Source organism: Cydia fagiglandana, chromosome Z (genome assembly GCF_963556715.1).
Source record: "Cydia fagiglandana chromosome Z, ilCydFagi1.1, whole genome shotgun sequence".
Classification (NCBI taxonomy): Eukaryota; Metazoa; Arthropoda; class Insecta; order Lepidoptera; family Tortricidae; genus Cydia; species Cydia fagiglandana.
The window spans coordinates 8,546,593-8,566,585 of NC_085959.1; the positions used below are offsets into that span (position 1 = coordinate 8,546,593).

Here is a 19,993-nt window from a genome sequence, read left to right on the forward strand (position 1 = left end):
GTACGTTCGTCTAGTCGTGTGTAACTCATTCATTAAAGGGTTCATAATACGCAGTAATAAAGTTACTACAGCATAAGACAATACAGCGACAGCGCAAATTATTCTACATATTTAGACATGATGTACGATTCAGATGAGAATGAAATGAGATGTAACGTGCAGATTGTGGCGGAAGAGAAATAAGTTTTTGGCAAAAATTCCATTTTTGGTACAAGCTTTTATCGCTGACTGTATTTTTCTTACGACAGACAACTAATACTCATCGAGACAATTCTAAAAACCCCTAACACAATTAGGTTGCATTGTATCAGCACAGAGTTCCTATGGCCACCTTCTGTCTCCATCATCAGATCAGCTGGATGGTACCATAATATTGCATTGTCATCCGATTTATACATGCATGCAAAATTTCAGCTCAATCGGAAACCGGGAAGTGGATCAAATTTAACTTGCAAGATTTGATTACACACAGACAGACAGACAACGGTCAGGTGAAACTAAATAAAAGCTTGTAAATAAAAAAAGAGAATCCCTAATACAAATAACTAACTAAAATGTGATGCAACTGAAGGTACCATTTGAACTATAAAGATCTAGAAATTCCTGCAGCGACAAACTTTGGCGGAAAGCGCCTCTATGACGAAATACGCTTATAATGGTGTTCTGCCTTTTCGCAGAACTATTTTTGGCGGAATTTCATTTGCCAACCAACATTTCGCCGACGTTTCACTTTGACAACTAACGATTAGCAAATTTTTGCATGGCAACGTTTCAATTGGAAGAATTATTGTAAAGCAGATTATTATAACGCCTTTAAACTTTTGGGAGACTTATCATTTGTCAAATCTTTCACTTGGTCGAACAACTCTTGGACGAATAACGTTTCGTTGGAGCTACAGTTCGCTTTTCATACATTAGGCAAGTTACAAATAAGAAAAAGATACATACCAAACAATCAAAAATGGCCGAGTTGTTGTACTTTTTATAATGTACATATATTTTAATATTTGAAGCCAGTGGAAGCGAGCGAGCGAAGCGAGCGAGCAAGACTTTCCTGGGCAGAGCCGACTCGGATATGGTTAGGTTAGAAGACTAAGGCGGGAGCTTTGCTCCCGCCTTAGTCTTCGAGGTTATTTTTTTTTCAACAACCCAAAAAACGTAATTACACAGCAACTTTCGGGTCAAATATCTCGGCCATTTTTTATTTTAGAGGAAAGATTATTAAGAAAAAAGTGATTATTTCAACAAAATCTTGTAAATTATTCTATGTGTTTTGAAACACCTATGTTTTTTTCATTTTCTCAAAAAAAAATCTAAGTTCCAGAAATGGCCCCCCTTTGGTACAGTACAGTCTGACCAAATGAAACAATTGGTAAACAATAATCAACTAAGTGTATATTATGCCAACTAAAACATTCTACGACATGAAAGTTGGCATTTTGAAAATTGGCATTATAAAACACAGACCAAACGTTTAGTTGGTAAGTGTGCGGTTGGGAAATGAAAAAAAAAGATTTGAAAAGTTGGGAAGTGAAAATTCGGCGAAATAAAAATCCGCCAAACGTGAGTTGGGAAGTGATAATCGGCCATACCATTTTCGGCGATAAATAAGAGAACCGCTTATAATATAACGCCACTTGCACCATCCCCCTATCCCGAGGTTAACCGTTAACCTGGAGTTACCATGTTTACCAGTCCAATTTGACACTGGGTTAACGGTTTAACCGGTTAGTAGGATGGTGCAAGTGGCGCTTAAAGCAGCGTAATTTATACTTAAACGCTGAAAATTTGTAAAAGCCTCAATAAACTATTAATACTTTGTCTTCTGTATTTAATTATTTATACGAAAGTGATAAAGTATAAATTTACTAATGAGGCTTGTAAAGTTTAATTAATTAGAGTCAAACACACAAACCAATACGATTTTTTATGAGGCGAGTAAACCACGCACGTGTTGTAGTGACAGCGACCGTCATCTTTGCGACATTGTATTTATTTTGACAAAACGTAATGTGTGTCACTTGTAAAAATAGTATTCCATGAGCGTTAAGAGCCAACAGGAGTGGTCATTTCTCCATACAAACGTACTCGACTGTTTCCTCCGTGGGTTTTGATGCTAGAGCAATGATTTTCAACTCAGATTAATATTGTTAACATCTGTGTTTCGGTCGGACCGAGTGTGTCGGACCGTTTTGCTTTTCTTGATATTTTTGTTTTTTAAGGCGCTAGAGCCCTTCAAAAATGGCCAAAATGGCCTCATTGACTATGCCGCAATGAGAGGCGTAGTATTCAAAATTGATATCAATTAGCCAAAAAAGCAAAACGGTCCGACACAGGTAATTTCATAATCATTTAGTTTTCTAAATTTGGTTACGATTGGTTAAGTTTTGGAGGAGGAAACAGTCGAGTTCGAAACCTCAATTTTTGAGATTTTTACGCAGGTATTTTCGCCTTGTCCTTATGCACTAGTTTTAGGAGCCGCTTCCGTTAGCTAGACGGGTATATTTACCCAAAATATTTAAAACTCAGCTCCTGTTTCGTCTTAAACACTTAACCCGCCGAACGTCCACCATACAAGAAATTGATGCAAAGCAATTTGACCCATATCGAATATACCTAGTAACACACGTCTGATACTGAGCCGTTACGACCCAAATTGAGTTAATATCACACATCTGATAGTAGGGCGCTCCACGGGTTAAGGGCTGTAGTCCTCAGTTATCTCTGGTGACGTAGCCAGTCGCCGTTTCCGCTTCCCGCGATACGGCCCCGGCACCGATATTTTTAAATACAAGGCTGTTTATAATGGGCCGAGTATTCTTGACGTGTGCTAAACACCGACCGACCGATTCAATATGTCATTGCGTAATCATTAGGGCGAGTGCTTTTTTTCATGGCGAAGACTAAAGCACAGAAGAAATAATAGTACTACCGAACAGAAAGGACACTTCCTACAAACCCGAAGTTAGACAGCGGTTCAGGGTCGAATCATGCTATCCCTTTCTGATATATGGCACTATTCCTTTCGGCTATTTAGGGTTGTATAAAATTCAAGTGATTATCTTATCTGTGATCGTGCACGCAAAAGGAAGTCAAGTGGTGCCAACCCTAATAATTGCTCGGAGCAATGCTGAGCCGAACGGAGCCGAGTCCGACCGAAGTCAGGAGTGTCTCCCCACTGACTAAAGCTAAGTGACTGTCACGGCTTGTCAACTTCGAGCAACACCGGCTTCCGACATGTCGGAAGGAAGGAGACCAAGCGATATCTTATCGTATAAGTCATTCTGGCATTTCTTGCGGGGGGGAACATGCACACACTCTCACTTCTCACTCAATACATACAAAATCCAATCTGTAATGATGACACATACATAGAAAATTACACATGTCAAAGACAAATCTTGCACACCTCGATCTCTTTTTGTGTACGGACGAGTCATAACACGCATCGCCATAGGTACCTACTTACAGTTTATGCTTCGGCAGAGGGAAAATAGTACGAATCCAAGTATCTGAAGTATTGTCTTAAGTTCTATAGGTATATACTTGAATAGAATTGTTTATAAATCTAGCGCTGACTAGACTGCACATACGATGCCAAGATACATATTTCTAATGACTCGCAGTGACAATTGGCGCCTCTTTTGTATTATATCTTAGACAAGTTTAATAAGCAAAAATATCTGAAATTATAATCAAAGAAATATCAACTTTATAACAGTCATAAATAGGACTTGCGACAGGTACATTAACATTGTCAGATTTGTCAGCTTCAAACTCTTCCTCGATTAGCGAAGTGTGAAGTTATTTACAACCATTCCAATAGATTCGCCTGTCAGAATGACATAACACAGGCGATGCGATTAATTCGCAATATCCGCGCACCGATAAGTCACGCTGTATACGTCCGTCGCATTTGATATATCTGACGGTCGACAATAGATTTGGCCAAGACAAAAATAATAATATAAATAAAAATGCCATATTTAGGGTTCCATTTGAATGACAATCAAAACATACTCGTAGACGGACGGAGAGCGTATATAAGCATAGTAGAGTCTGTGCGGAAAGAGAAGAGTCGTGGGACTCGTGGGATGTATTGGACCCCATACTTTCCACGACTCTTCTCTACTAAGCTTACGCTCTCCGTCCGTCTATCTTTCTGTCTGTCAGCATACTACAGACAGGTATCCAACAATATCTTAATGGTAAAACAATGGTAATTCTTTAGCTAACAATTCGTAAACATTATTGCATAAATATAAGGTACCTACACTTAATGGTAACTAAGAATTGCGACTGGGGATAACATTAGTCATCAGCAATAAAATAAAAGGAATAGCTACGTAATAAGAGGATACAAAGATGAGTATAGTACTTTGAGTAATAATAAAATAGTACAGGGTTTCAGTCGACCAGACATATACACGGTGTAACATGAGTAAACCGAATAATTTTAACCACGCATTTCTGAGGTCAAAAGAAGTAAAAAATGTAATATGAGTTTAGGTCAATTACGCCAAAAAAAGAATTATTTTTTTATTTTGTTTTTCAATTTTTTGAGTGTATTTGTACATAAAAAAATAAATGTTATTGGCAAACTTGTCACTTAAAATTGTTTTTTTTTTTCGTAGAACCTACTTTTTACAGTGTTACTTGTCACTTTTGACATCTATCAATAAGGATATTTAGACTACGTCCCATAGCAGCAACATCACCATCAAGAAGGCCTTTTACATTATGTAACAATAAAAACTTGTTTTTTTTTTTAATTAATAATATCTCTGAAACTAGGCGAAAATCAAAAAAGTTTATAGGACATTTTTGTATCTAAATATGATCAGGAATACGCTGTTAAAATTATTCGGTTTACTCATGTTACACCGTGTATAAAAACTAAAAATAATTGTAGTACATATAACTATGGTTTTAATTTCAACTCGATACCTCCACGCGTTCCCGAGATAGAAGGTCTTGACAGTCAGACGGACAAAAAAGTGATCCTATAAGGGTTGAGTTTTTTTCTTTTTACGGAACCCTAAAAATCCTATATTTTTCTTTCCGTGCAGTAAAGTAGAAAATAACAAATGCCTTAAGATGTAAAAATAAGCGCACTTCTATTTAATTGCAAGTGCTTCCTAACAGTGCATATTGATTACTCTGTTGATAGCTAGAATCCTTAGGAATTCTAATATATAACCGAGCACTAAATGCATTTCTGCCGATAATATACGGTGAGGCGTGACAACCAGTAACAAATGTAACATGGACAGTGCTTAACGGAAAGTAAATTAAATAATTAACTGTATATTATGGCAAGTTATTATTAAATAAACAGAAATCACTAGCATGAAATAATACGCACGCTAGCAAATGAAAAGGTTTTGGCGAGTAGATATAAAATTAAACTTTTGCATTTTTTGTGTAAAAGTAGGATAACAATACTATACTCGTCTTCTTTGAGGTTATAAAACACAATAAATAATAAAAAAAACATGTCGGTAAGTATGATTCTTTCTGCCTATGCTCCATTATACTTATTTATATAGTAGAGTTGAGAGACTAATAGTAAACATATTTGTGATTACTATTGATTACTTGCTAATTTATTTTATATATCAAATATTTGTTAGAAAGCAGCCACAAAAATCATCTTGGGCTCGACTGTAGTCTATTATCGCTAGCAATAAAAGACATAAATAATGGAGAATAGTGTAACTTCTACCTACAGGTGCACGTTTCTCAAAAGCTTGTAACTTGTAATAAATACAAGCGGAAGTCACTTTTTGGCAGCTTTTGTTAGAAAGGGTATTATAAGTCACAAACTTTTGAGAAAAGGGACCATCTGGGACCCAGGAATATTTTAAGGAACGTACTCGACAACATATTTGTCATCATCCAAAGTGATCACCAATACAGCAGTCTGCATTAATGTACTATATTTTCGGTTAGATACTACATACAGGGTGGAAAGATAAGTCGGGCCCTGGAGGGAAACTACCTTAAATCCTTAAACTGGCTCATTTTACTTAAAGGAGACATTCCTTTATTTTTAAAAAGAAACAAAACTGCATTCATAGATTTTTTTATGTTTTCTTCAATATGTCTTGTCTAAAAAAATCTTGAGTACTAAATATTAGTTTTATGGATATTTTGTACGAAAGACGAGTGTAAGACCTAATGTTTCTTGGAGAAATGTTATCATTAACATTAACTGTATCGACTAGTAGAATAAAATAGCGAGTGTTTATTTTTTGGAGTCGGGATCGAGTCCCGGGCGAGGCAAGCGAGTTTTAGAAAATGTTTGAATGCAGTTTTATTTCTTTTTAAAAATAAAGGAAATTTTCCTTTAAATAAAATGAGCCAGCTTAAGGATTTAAGGTAGTTTCCCTCCATGGCCCGACTTATCTTTCCACCCTGTATAATAATATAGTAATAACTGGTGCACATCACAGTTTAAACTAACCATGCTCTTTTAGTTCCGAAGTTGGCAGGCCCCCAATACCTGGGGAACACATTAGGGGAGGAGTGGCGATTGTGATATGTGGGTAAACTAAAAGTATTTCGAGCTGGTACAGTCAGCTGCAGAGATAATTAAACTAATCCTTTTGCATAGAAGTTTGTTTGCGGGGGGTTCGACTATCCTGCATAGAAGTTTGTTTGTGTTGTTTGTTGTTTTGGTTGTTTGTTTGTGTGCCATCAGCCGCAAATTTATCAATGAATTCATTCATAATTTCTATATGCAATTTCACAGCTCACTGTACAAGATGGCCGGGAGAAACCCGTAGTGTTTTAATTATGCATTCAGGAGACATTTTTGAAATGCTTTCTAATATATTAAGTAAAAATTTGTAAAATTATTTAATAGTAAATGTATTTTGATTAATTAGAGAATTAATTGTAAGCTTGATTGGCAATTACATCAAGATTATACCAAACAGTGGCGTCAGTGGCAACATTGCAGTATTCGCAGTCAAAAAAGATGTTTTCATTGAGTCGAGATGAATGTTTTTAACAAAAATTCTGTGTAAGGTAGAAGTACTAGTGCTCGACGCGGCACTTCGACATGGGCACTTTATGTCAAAGTGACAAGGATTAAATTAGAATACAGAAAAATCTTCGCTGTTCAAATTTTACCTATTGACCATGTCGAATACTAGTTGTAGCGTCGAGCACTAGTACCTTACTTGGACATACAAAAGTAATATAGCGATACCTGTCAGTTAAAACATCATAAGCTTGCGCACTTCTTGCTTGTTTACTTAATTACGCTTAGGGCTTACATAATCTCAAAGGCGATGTTGAAGTATTTATAAACGAGATTTTGGATATCCATCAGCCATGTCAATAGTTATTGAAGAAAACATCAGATTAATAGATCAGCGCAGGTCGTTAGTCAGTCAACCGGGTCTTGGACCTAATCCAGGAGACAGTTGAGAAAACAAAACCCTTTTGATAACAATTTTCATCTAACTCAGTCACGTGTGGTCTAACTCGTATGAATTGCATTATTTATGCTGGACAGTTCCAGGCTTTTGAGAAATACAAAAACAGGCCATGAAGAAAAAGCGCGATGAATAAACCGCGAACTGGAAACCGAAGGCCCTGGGTTCCAACCCTGCCGGGCGCCAATGAGTTTTCAGAATTTATATATAAAATACTATTTTATTTATATTTGTCAACATTTCTTCTATAAATAAAAACAGACTAATCTCAATAATGCCGATGACGGTTGCGCTTTTATTCTTTTTGTTAGGCGTTGACAGGCTATAAAAGCGTGACCACCATAGGCTTATGAGCAACTCAAGAAGCGCATGAGTGCGTATCGATACGGTATAGTGTTGCAGTGCGTCATAAGACGATCACATTTCTAAACAGGTGTATTTCCGACGCGACCGCAGTTTTAAATTGAACCTTAAAGTTTCAGTAATAAGGTCACTTTTTCATATACTTTTTGGTTGCTCGAGTGATGTAACTTGTGTTTACCCGAGAATAATGTATGTATCAGAGTACGAATTCGGTTTGTAGGTCACTAATACTACTTTGCAGTAAAGTATCTAGTAGCCAAGAGTTATTAATAGTAAAACAAGTTTAGGAAGAATTAGTGTCTTAAATTTGGCAGCTGATGTAGATGTTTCTGTTCAGCCTCGTATATAGTTGAAATTTTTTAAACTGACCGTTTACAGCGACCGACCGAAATAAAAGCTACTACGCCCTGCGGTTATTCTGTTTGTCAAAATTTGATGTTTGGCGGCTCAGCAGCAAAACCCCAATTTTTTCTTATATTTTATATATCTTCTACAATCAATAACGTTTTTTTAATATTGTAAACTGACCACAGTCTGCACCTAATGGTAAGTGCCGATGCAGAGCCATTATACAGTAGAAAATAAATGAAAATTAGATATGCTTTCGTGTATTTTCTATCTAGCAACTTTAGCCTTTTATTGTTTTGGTTAGTCTGCCCATGCAAATATACCTATAAAAAACCTAATATAGTCTAGTCTAAAAAGATGTGCCTTAATTTTTTTTTTAATAATTAAACAGGGATATTGTTTTTGACGTTATTGTTTTTGACGTTAATGTTTGATTGAAGTGATGATTGATGCTTAAATAATGATTATTTTCCTTATTTCCTCACATTTTATAATGTAAAAAAGTAATTTTTAAGGTTTAAACTTTAAAGCAATAAAGATTTTATTGGCTGCTATTTAACTGATCACCAGATTTAATAAAATTTAATACCAAAAAAATCTACTTTACCACCCTAAAATAATGAATGATCACCAAAATTATAACACTATTTTAATGTGAAATGATTACCAATTTTATTACATTTTACTATCCTATTAAAGGAAATGACACCAAATTAATCATTATTAACCCAAAAATTTTAAATAATTACCAAATTTCAAACCTCAATTTAATGTCAATTGATAACCAAATTTTTACATCGTGCTATCCTATTAAATAAAATGACACCAATATAATCATTGTAAACCCAAAAGTAGTAAATGACCACCAAAATTAGAACTCCATTTTAATGTTAAATTATAACCAAATTTTTAAATCTTGCTATCCTATTAAAGCAAAGCAAAATTTTCTAGTAGCATTTCGTTTCTGTATGGGTTGCAGTTCAAACCTAACCTAACCCACTTTTCTAGTAACATTTCGTTTCTGTAAGGTTCGCAGTTCAAACCTAACCTAACCCACTTTTCTAGTAACATTTCGTTTCTGTAAGGTTCGCAGTTCAAACCTAACCTAACCCACTTTTCTAGTAGCATTTCTTATCTGGAAGGGTCGCAGTTCAAACCTAACCTAACCCACTTTTCTAGTAGAATTTCGTTTCTGTGTGGGTCGGAGTTCAAACCTAACCTAACCCACTTTTCTAGTAGCATTTCGTTTCTGTAAGGGTCACAGTTCAAACCTAACCTAACCCACTTTTCTAGTAGCATTTCGTTTCTGTAAGGGTCGCAGTTCAAACCTAACCTAACCCACTTTTCTAGTAGCATTTCTTTTCTGTAAGGGTCGCAGTTCAAACCTAACCAAACCCACTTTTCTAGTAGCAATTCGTTTCTGTAAGGGTCGCAGTGTTAACCTAGCCCACTTAACTGATAGCAGTACAAACCTAACCTAACATACTTTTCTAGTAGCATTTCAGTATGCCTACCTAAGTTATGCGGTGCGGGGTACGGGGGTTGAGCGGGAGGGGCTAGTAATTTTGGCATTATTTTACTTTATTTGGTAATATGTATAAATTTTTTGGTATCATAGTGGTTTATTTAGGTGAAAATATCGCTATTATTTGGTCTTCAAGATTTGGTGATCATTAATGATTTTTGGTAATCATTCAATATATTTGGTATTCGAATACAATTTGAAGTGCAGTCGTAATTAAAATGGTGGTACATTTGTAATTTTAGGCCTTATTTTTTTGGTGTTCAGTAATTTTTTTTGGTAAGCATGATTTTTTTATTTAGGGTACCAAAGTATTTTTTGGTGGTCATTATATTTGTAGCCGATTTTATTTATTACACCTCGCGTCGTCCGACTAAATCGAAATTCATCCACGAATTGCCCTTTCCCGGCCTCTGCAATAAACTAATACCATTGAATTACACACAATAAAAGTATTATATATCGTTCTTGGCAAACTTAGTATATTGTAGAGAGACGACATCATCGCTAGAGTTGTATCTTTCGTCTGCATCGCCGTCTGCCTTAACCGTCTGCCATGGATTGTGTTAATTACATCTATTAAGATTCATTAGTACTTCAGGGGTTATTCGGACCATTATCAACACAAAAAAGAATGACTGAATGTAAACTTTATCTCAGTTACATAAGGACTACCGATAGTCAGTGAGTTAGTAACGACTCTTTCTGAAACCGAAGAACAAACGGTCTACGACTACGTATGGTCGTAAGGGACATAGAGACCAAGTTATGCTGGAAATTCCAACGGTACGACGAAAAAATATTTTCTTAATGTGGTAGCAGGGCACTGACTGACTGATTAGTATTAGTCGAGCAAACCTCGAGAATCATGGCGGCTTTTGACTTGACCTCCCCGCGATTAACATAACCTAATGTGATACTTTACTTTCACTAATAGTTCAGTATGTCATCATTATTTTGAAAACGCTTGTGTTTTATAATGTAAGAAGCTAAGAACGTTCCTTGATACAGCATTTAACTGTAGAATAACACAAGAAAGAGATACTTTTCTAAGTTTGGATGTGAAAATAAGCCCACCACGCCAAATCTTAAGGTCTGTGCACACCGGCTGCGTGTGCGTAACGTACACATGCGCGTGCAGCGTTGTAGTATACAGATCCTTATGAGAGACGGCACACCGCTTGCGTGACGTGTGCGTGTGCTCCAACATTGTAGCGCACGCGCACGTCCACGTTGCGCACACACAAGCCGGTGTGCACAGGCATTAAAGAGGTCAGTGGGATTAACAGTCCGCCGGACGGTATCGGCCTGTCAGTTAGAACGAAATTTTGACAGCTCCGAACAACTGACAGGCCGTTGCCGTCCGGCGGACTGTTAATCAGTGGACCGTTTAAGAGAAGCAAGGAGTTTAAACTAAAGAGTAAAAAATATTTATGTTACGGTTAATATGCGAGTTGTCTCTTTTAAATACGAAGTATGCCGCCCAGGGTATAGGCCTACGGTTTTCCGCCTTTTAAAATTAGGCAAAACGCGTCAGACACTACGAAATACTTGCCTTTTTTCAAACGTAGTAACGCTATCAACAATTGACCCAAAACCTTGTCCAGGCGCATTAGTCAAAAAGATTTCCTTTTGGCTAATATCTCGCCGGCAGCAAAGGTTATATGAGAGCACTCCTCACTTTAAAAAGGTCGAATGCCCACTACGAGGCCCTACGTTTCTCCGCCGTTTAAAATTAGGCGGGTAGTACGGCAGACGGTCAGGCTAAATCCGTACTGTGACGTCGCGACAATCTAGCTATTCCCGCGTCACGGCGGTACCGCATTCTGATTCGGTGCGGAAGCGAAACGCACAGATGTTACCTAAATGCTAACCCCCTTATTCGTAAAACTTTACGGGACGGATTTTGTTAAATTATGTTTTATCCCTTTCTTACAAATACATAAGTCAAAATGACATAAAAAGACAAACGATTATTAGATAATTGAGGTGTGTAGTCTTTGTAGCGAGTTTATGAATAAGGGGGTAAGTCTTCGTGACCCGTTGACGTTCTAAAACCTATTGACATGATACGGACAATGTGTCGTCAAGTTGACGCTGTTGGTACTGAGAGCAATACAGTTTTGGCGTAGAGTTAACAGATTCGGGGCTAATGACACGCCTGCCGTGTCATCAATGTTTTTTACGTGTGGCGTATGACACGGGAGGAGTGTCATCATATTCTATGGCGCATGGCATGGCCGCCGTGTCATGAAATGATTGTTCCGCGCCACAACCAAAAGTTTTCGAAAATGGAACACGCAACGAATCGGTTAACTAAAATAAGGCGAAATAGGACAACTTTTCTATAGAGCCGGAACAAAATTGATAAATTCGTTTGCCAATATTTCATGAGCAATATTTTATCAAGACGATCATTCCTTTTATATTAATATTGCTGTTTTTGCTGACGCATAAATAATTTCGTCTCGCTAGTTTTTGTTTCCCACGTTTCGGCGACATGCGTACTCAAAACTCACGTGTACTCGCGTTGTAGTAGTACCACATAGTTGCGTGTGGCGTGACGCAACTAATACAACTCATTCACATAGATACCTAAGGACGGGCGAATGGGGCACTAAAATGGTACTAGATCAGCGGCGTTACTCACAAATTCCAGCCAATCGTGCAGTCTAACGCAACTAGTTGCGACCAATAGCGCGCGTAATGCGAATTCGTCAACCAATCGCGCGCGTGATGCGAACTCATCAACCCCAATCGCGTTGTAGCGGTTTCACACCGCTGTACTGTACAGAGAGCCTACCGCGAACCACTTTCGACGTTTTACCTCCCTGTCACGCTAACGTACGAATTTATAAGTGCGACAGAGAGGCAACACGTCGAACGTGGTTCGCGGTAGGCCCTCTGGCCCCTGTCACGCCTCATTATTATTGCCTGTAAAGCCAGTCCCTAGATACCTATGTGAATGCTACAACTACTATACAACTTGTTATTAATACGACATAGCTGTAGTGGTACAAATGAGATTTGTAATCAGCAATATTATCACATCTCTTGTTGGACTTGCAGCGATCAGTTCTAATGTGTTTCTTTCGTCTTTTTTTAATGTTTCCTAAACTTCATCCTAGTACATACATTAACAATTGCTTAGGTAAAAAATGGTCCAGACGAAAAGCTATCTGTACATATGTATTACTGAATCGCGATTAGAAAGGGATTGAGATAGCTGTCAATCCATATTGATTTTGACGTAAGTGTATGGAAATCTGTTATTTCTAATCCCTTTCTGATCGCGGCATGATAATAGTTACTTACATGTCTATATCTAAGAGCAATTGTTGACCTAGGCCACAATCCTGTACTATATTTAGTACATTTTTACAATAATGTCCATAATGTTATGTCCGTTTAAAATGTCTGCCTAGACCAGCCATAATAAATAAAAACATTTAATCATTGTTACATAATAAACTGTAATCTCCATCCATTTAAACCGATTATTCAAGCAAAAAGCAAGCATAACTGAAACTAATCACAAGTTAGGCTTGATACCTAGTGGTAAAAACGCCAGGAAGTGAGACGAACAAAAAATGCCTCTGAAGACGTACAAGGTTCTAGTTTATTAATAGGAAAACAGAGGGCCTACCGCTAAAACCGGAATTCACAAATTTAGCGCAATAACTATAAAAATACATATTCTGTAAAAATATTTTCTACCTGTATTCAATATGTTTCATACGTCCAAGTCGTCGAACCGTGCGTAGTAGTAGGCCTGATAGGATCCTTTTTGGATACGAAATCAAAAAAATAAAAATTATGTACCAGTAAAATAAAATTTCTTCTGCAAGTTTATTGTACTTGCGGTTATCGCTTGATAACGACAGGATAGAGTCCGTCTCTTACTATCAAGCAATGTCAGAAAGTGACATATGCTTATCTTGAAAATAAATGTCCACTTGTGTGAAAAAGGCATCATTTATAATAATATCTCATTTATGTACTACTATGACCTCAGCAAGAAAAGGTTGTAATCTGTTGGGGTAATTTATAACACGGGTCTTTAACCTTTTAAACGCCACAGACGGCAATTGACGTCAACGCAAGATCGTGTCAACGACGCCAAAGACGGGATTTGACGTCGATCGTTTTTTGATGAAAATCTACTGAAAAACACCCCACTTTTAGGTTGGCATTATTTATTCACAAAACTAAATTTTACCCCCGTGGCGTCAGTGGCACGGCAAATGGATGCGCCGTTTGGCGTTCAAAAGGTTAAAGATTTTAACCCTTTGACCGCCGAAGACGTCAACTGACGCGCGCGAATACAGCCCAATATCGACCTTCGTGCATTACGACACAGTTCGAAATGACGCGTCGCACACGGTAAATTGTTTTTGAAGTGAAAACTTCTTTAGCGGCGCTGTGCACTTTTTGAGGTGGGGAAAAAATGTTAAACTCGAGACAGCGTAAGGCGTAAGACGTAACCCTCTCTTTCTACCGCGGGGCGAAAATGTATGCCTGAGCCTGCTGTTTCGTTTAGGCAGCGCAGGGCGCTTGCGTCACGTCACGTGTGATGTGACGGCACTCCCGGAGTGCAACCCGTTGTTTTTTTTTTAACGGCCAGGTTTAGCAGGCCCAGGGCCTTTGGTTTGCAGTCCAATTTCTTAGGAGCCAGTGTATATCATAATTATTTATTTAGTCTGTTTACGCCGTTCTTGAGAAATATTTATAGTTTACATGTTAGAACATAAACTAAACAAACACTATATAAACACTAAACACTATTTTCACTATTGTCTGTCTTAGGTAACTCTTCTCCGGTTAGGTCATGCTGTCAATTTAGTTCATCTTCCCATTTTGTGAGCTGATTTCTCTTCTCCCTTTGCTTGACCCGCCTTTTGGATACCAATCTGATACTTATTTGCACCATTTTCCTATTTTGACACAATATTATGTACCTACCCCGTCCATCTCCACATCTGTTATTCAATGTTCAATGAAGTTCGGTAATTTTATTAATTAGTCTTAGGTCAGTTCCTAATTCTATCCTGTTGTTTGTACCCAGTCATACTCAGAGCTAGGAGTATGTATGTATATCATCCATAGTATGTATATCATCAAAGTGACCATATATATTATCGTAGTTGACTGTGACCGATTAATCATATTAATAGTGATGTATTGTATATAGCATGATGTAAATAAAGCAATTGGGTCATATTATTCATACTAAGGAACCCAGTGAGTCATTATTTGCGGTGTTTACTTATTATTCGCAGTGTTTGGTTCCAAAAAACAATGATTGGACTGTGCAATGTGATTCCCTTACTAGAAGAGCTAAAAATCACACGGCTCTCAACAATATTGTCAAAAACACGCACTTTGTTTTTTTTGGTCATATCGTGCGGTCTAAAAATCATCACCTAGAGAGGCAGATTATTCTAGGTCAAATGGATGGCAAGCGTGCGCAATGATAAACACCCATGAGATGGTTTGATGCTTTGTACAGGGTGGTTGCAACATGCAGTGCATGACCCCTATGGCTCCTCTACACGATGGGCCCATGGTGTAGAGAAGCCATTATGGCTTAGACCGCACACTATGGAGAGGGAGCATACATGGTCGCGATCCTCAGCAATGAGGAAACGAGGAAGAAGAATGTGATTCCTAGTTCATGAATTCATAATTACAGCCTCCACTTAAGCTTAGTTCATGGGTTTCTATTGTGGTTTCTGCTTAGAACCTATCATTATCATTACAAACGATTTTGTGACAGATAGTAATAGTTTGACATAATAATATGTAATGAAAAGTGACAATTAGCTTAGTTTAGGAGACATTCTTTGGTCATATTGAATATTAAACTTTAGAGATTTAAAAAAGTTACTGTCAAAAAAAAATATTGTGAGACTTATTGCTGACTGCATGAAAGAGAATTTTCTAATGAGCCTAAACTCAATGTGTTGTGTTTTTTGGGTTTTTAAATCGAGGAGTTCCTTTTGTTACCTTCCGCCTGTATTATCAGATCAGCTCCACATTAGCATGTTATTGCACTGTCGTAGAAATTACGGATACATGTACTCCAAATTTCAACCTAATCAAATACCAACAGGAGATGGTTAAAATTTTAGTAAGTATATGAGAAGGTTCTTGACCGAGCTTTATTCATCTTGTTGCACTGTTATAAGAACTTCTTTTTTATGCTTTAACCTCCAGAGAGAAGCAATTGTTTTGTTTTTGAAATTGGAACCCATAGATGTAAGTAAATTGAGGTAGATATGGTACCAGGCGCACGATCGTGAGCCATTAAATATAGGTTCCGGAACCTATATTTAGTTAGTCGTATGGGTGACACCAACCTGTCAAGTTGTCAAAATCGTTGGATCAAATTTTAGTTTTGTCAACTATGAACGTCACCCGTCTACATAAATAAAAGGTCATTGTTGGAACCCTTATTTACACAATAAAAGTACAAAATAGATTTTGAAATATGTACAAAGAATCATACGCAGGGACTTAGGAGGATAAGGTATACCCTGGTAAGGCCGGATCATTTTTCGGCGAGTTGGAAGGATTTTACAAAGAATACATTACTTAATTCTCACTAACTTTTACCTCCTAATGTTTATTGCCAATGATAATAAAGAAAACAAGCTTTTATTATTAATTTACTTATTAATTTTACCCGGTATACTTTATATCACAATGAGGTTAGAACCCTTGATTTTTGAGCACATAACCACTCAACCTGTACAGTGATAAAGAGGTAGGGTCTAATAACAACCAAAGCAAAAATAGTAACACAAATAACATTAAACCTATAGATGAGATTGAAATTTTGGAAGCAATAAAGAAGCTAAAGCTAGAAAAGAGCCCAGGGTCAGATAACATCACCAATGAAGCACTAAAACTAGCAAACAATATCCTGGCAACACCCTCTACAAAGTTCAGAGACACCCTCAGACTGGTCTGAATCAAACATTATACTAATCTATAAGAAAGGCGACCCAAAGGATATCAACAACTACCGACCAATAAGCCTGCTACCCAGCCTCTACAAGCTGTTTTCATCAATAATCAACTCAAGAATAAGCACAGTATTAGAAGCCAAACAACCGGTGGAGCAAGCAGGTTTTAGGAAAGGGTATTCGACCATTCGACATGAAAAGAATTGCTGGTCCAAATTGGAAAAAAATAGCACAAGACCGTGAAAAATGGATATCTTTGGAAGAGGCCTTCACCTAACGGGTTCCTACAAATTAAATCAACTTAAATATATTAACAAACTTATGTATAACAAAAGGAAATAAAAGGCTTTTTATTTTTATTTTTATTATTTATTTATTCGACCATAGACCACATACACACACTTGAATTAATCATAGAAAAATACCAAGAGCAGAGGAGACCCTTGTATCTAGCCTTCATCGACTACCGAAAAGCCTTCGATACGGTAACCCACACAAGTATATGGGAAAGCTTGAATGAACAAGGAGTGGATGATGTATATATAGAGGTCATCAAAAGTTTATACAGAAGAAACTCAGGAAGAATCAAGTTAGAGTCACTCGGCCAAAGCTTTCCCATAGAAAGGGGAGTAAGGCAAGGAGACCCACTGTCTCCTAAGATATTCATCGCCATTCTATAAACCATCTTCAGTAAGCTAAAATGGAGTAAATTAGGAATATACGTACAAGGTACTTACTTAAATCATTTAAGATTTGCAGATGACCTAGTGTTGATAGCGGAGTCATGTACGCAACTACATCACATGACGGAATCCCTACACATTGAGAGTATCAAGGTAGGACTAGAAATGAACCTAAGTAAGACAAAGGCAATGACAAATAGCTGGAAAAGACCACTAAGTATAAATGGAAACACGCTGGAATATGTAGAAAAATATACCTACCTAGGAAAGAACATTAGCTTCAATAAAGACAATAATGAAACGGAAATAGAAAGGCGAATACAACAAACATGGAACAAGTACTGGAGCCTAAAAGGTATATTTAAAAGTAACATGCCAGTAGCCATTAAAACTAAAGTCCTAAATTCAAGTGTCTTGCCATGTATGACATACGGAAGCCAAACTTGGAAATTCACGGCAAAAGCTCAAAGAAAAATCATTACATGTCAACGGGCGCTAGAAAGAAGCATGCTCAATATAAGAAAAATAGAAAAAATAAGACACTCAAAAATAAGAGAAAAAACAGGAGCAACAGATGCCTTGAGCTATGCAAAAAGACTAAAGTGGAAGTGGGCAGGCCATACAGCAAGACTTACAGATAAGAGATGGACATTAATAGTCACCAAATGGAGAGGTCCACTTGGCAAAAGAGGCCGGGGCAGACCACAAATGCGTTGGGATGAAGACCTAAAAAGAACAGCCGGCACAGACTGGATGGCGACAGCACAAGACAGGGACAAATGGGCAGCATTGGAGGAGGCCTTTACCCACTAGGGATTCATTAGTAAAACACATATTATATAAGTCTTAGTTTTATTTTAAATTTTTTTATGTAAACTTTTTACAATGAATAAAGGGCTTTTTTATTTTTTATTTTTATTTTTATTTTATTTTATAACTACTCAACCGTCCGGCCCACGAGACTGTTTTCCTGTCAACCGTCCGGGGTTTCTTAGTGACGCACGCCCCGCGCAGCGCATTCACAACTTTCTACAAAACTTATAACTACACTACCATCAAAATTTTTTTAGAGCTAACTATTTAGTTAGGCTACGTTGTCGCATCAAGAGAATGAGTAAATAATGCCGAAATATTCCGTTAGATGGCTTTGAAATCAAATCTTTCTTCCACCCCTTTGGATAGTAAGGTTCCCACGGACGGTTAAGAGCATATTTTTTTCGGATACTATGCTATTGTCGGACGGTCAAGTGGATAATTATGAAAGGTTAATACCAGTTTAATTTGTCTTCAAAATAGACTTGAAAATTGAGAATGCACAATGATGCTAACTTGAAATTCTATTGTACATTTACTTTATGTCATTTTCATCACAGATATTGTTATTCAGTGTCATAAGGTTATAGTTTATGTTTAATTAGAATTATTTGGAAAATGATTGATAACATAACAATATTGCTTAGCATGTTCTTCCTATGACTAAAACTGTGATATTTATAATTCCAAAGGCCTGTTGCTTTGTAAATAGTCCCAGAATTTAATTAATATCTTCACAAATATTTCGTCCATGATTAAATTAATCGTCAATATCAAACCTCGCAATTCACGCAAACTTATATGATAAAAAGTTGAATTCCAGTTTGAAACTTCGTATCTGTCAAACTACGTATTTCTCGAACGACGCCAAGGAGCGGTATTTAGGAGCGCCACAGACCAGGAGGAGTTGGGATGTGTATTGAGGCACTGAAACTGACCTGGTGCAGAGCTGTCAGCCCGTCCACGTTCGCAGTGTTGATGTCGGCTCCCGCTTTCAGAAGACGTTGCACCTCGTCCTTGTCGCCTGACGTGCACGCCGCCAGGAACACGATCCCGGAGGAAAATTGGATCCTCGACGCCCGCTTAGGAGTCGGGCTCTGTTTATTGGTGTCGGATTCCTCCCATCGCCGCAGCTGCTCCGCGCGCTTGAACAACGCAGACGACGAACGCGTATCCGTCATTTTCTACTCTCTCGTAACACTTTCCACTCAATATGGTCCCAGAGAACACTTTTCACGACGCATAGATTATGTTTTTATTACATATAGTACACAAACGCCGAGTCCATAACTTAATTGCCAAAAAAGGAAACATGAAAGAAGAAACGTCCCTGTGAGATTGAGACTAAGACTCCTTTCATGCGATCATTGTTCATAACACTTGTTGAATTACACATGTATCACTTACGAATAATGATTTTATATACATGACATAACCAATGAGCTACACTTTTAGCGTGGCAGCCATTACGAAAATAATTTTACAGCCAACTAAACTACCGAAATGTAAAAAGTAAAAAACTATCAAGTGTGAATGACGGGAAGAAGAAAACACCCAGCGCCACCTAGCTACAAACTTTATTGAACATTGTTGCCATGTATTCTCGGTCTATAAAGTATTACGTTGTTTATGGTGAATAGATTGGACAATGAGAACCGACTACTGTTAAGTATTTTCACACTCATGCTTAAAATCAAGCCCGCTCAACACTCGTGCGCGAATCACGGCGCGAACCCGCGAACGCGAGTGTGGATTCGAGTTCGCAAATCTGTGAAAAGCAAGGGCCCAACGTTTTCTGTTCTCTTTCACGGCGCAGCAACTATATAGTATAATTTCTCTCTACTCGCTCTT

General features: G+C 37.5%; 1 protein-coding gene across 1 annotated transcript in view; it reads right to left on the reverse strand.

Annotated features, from left to right (window-relative positions):
• LOC134678769 (protein phosphatase 1 regulatory subunit 12B) overlaps nucleotides 1-19,707 on the reverse strand; it is a 99,035-nt gene extending 79,328 nt beyond the window's left edge. Inside the window, exon 1 of the mRNA XM_063537468.1 lies at nucleotides 19,081-19,707. Coding sequence (XP_063393538.1) covers nucleotides 19,081-19,323 — 243 coding nt within the window. The 5' untranslated portion in view covers nucleotides 19,324-19,707. The remainder of the gene's footprint in view (nucleotides 1-19,080) is intronic.
• Nucleotides 19,708-19,993: the final 286 nt, after the last annotated feature.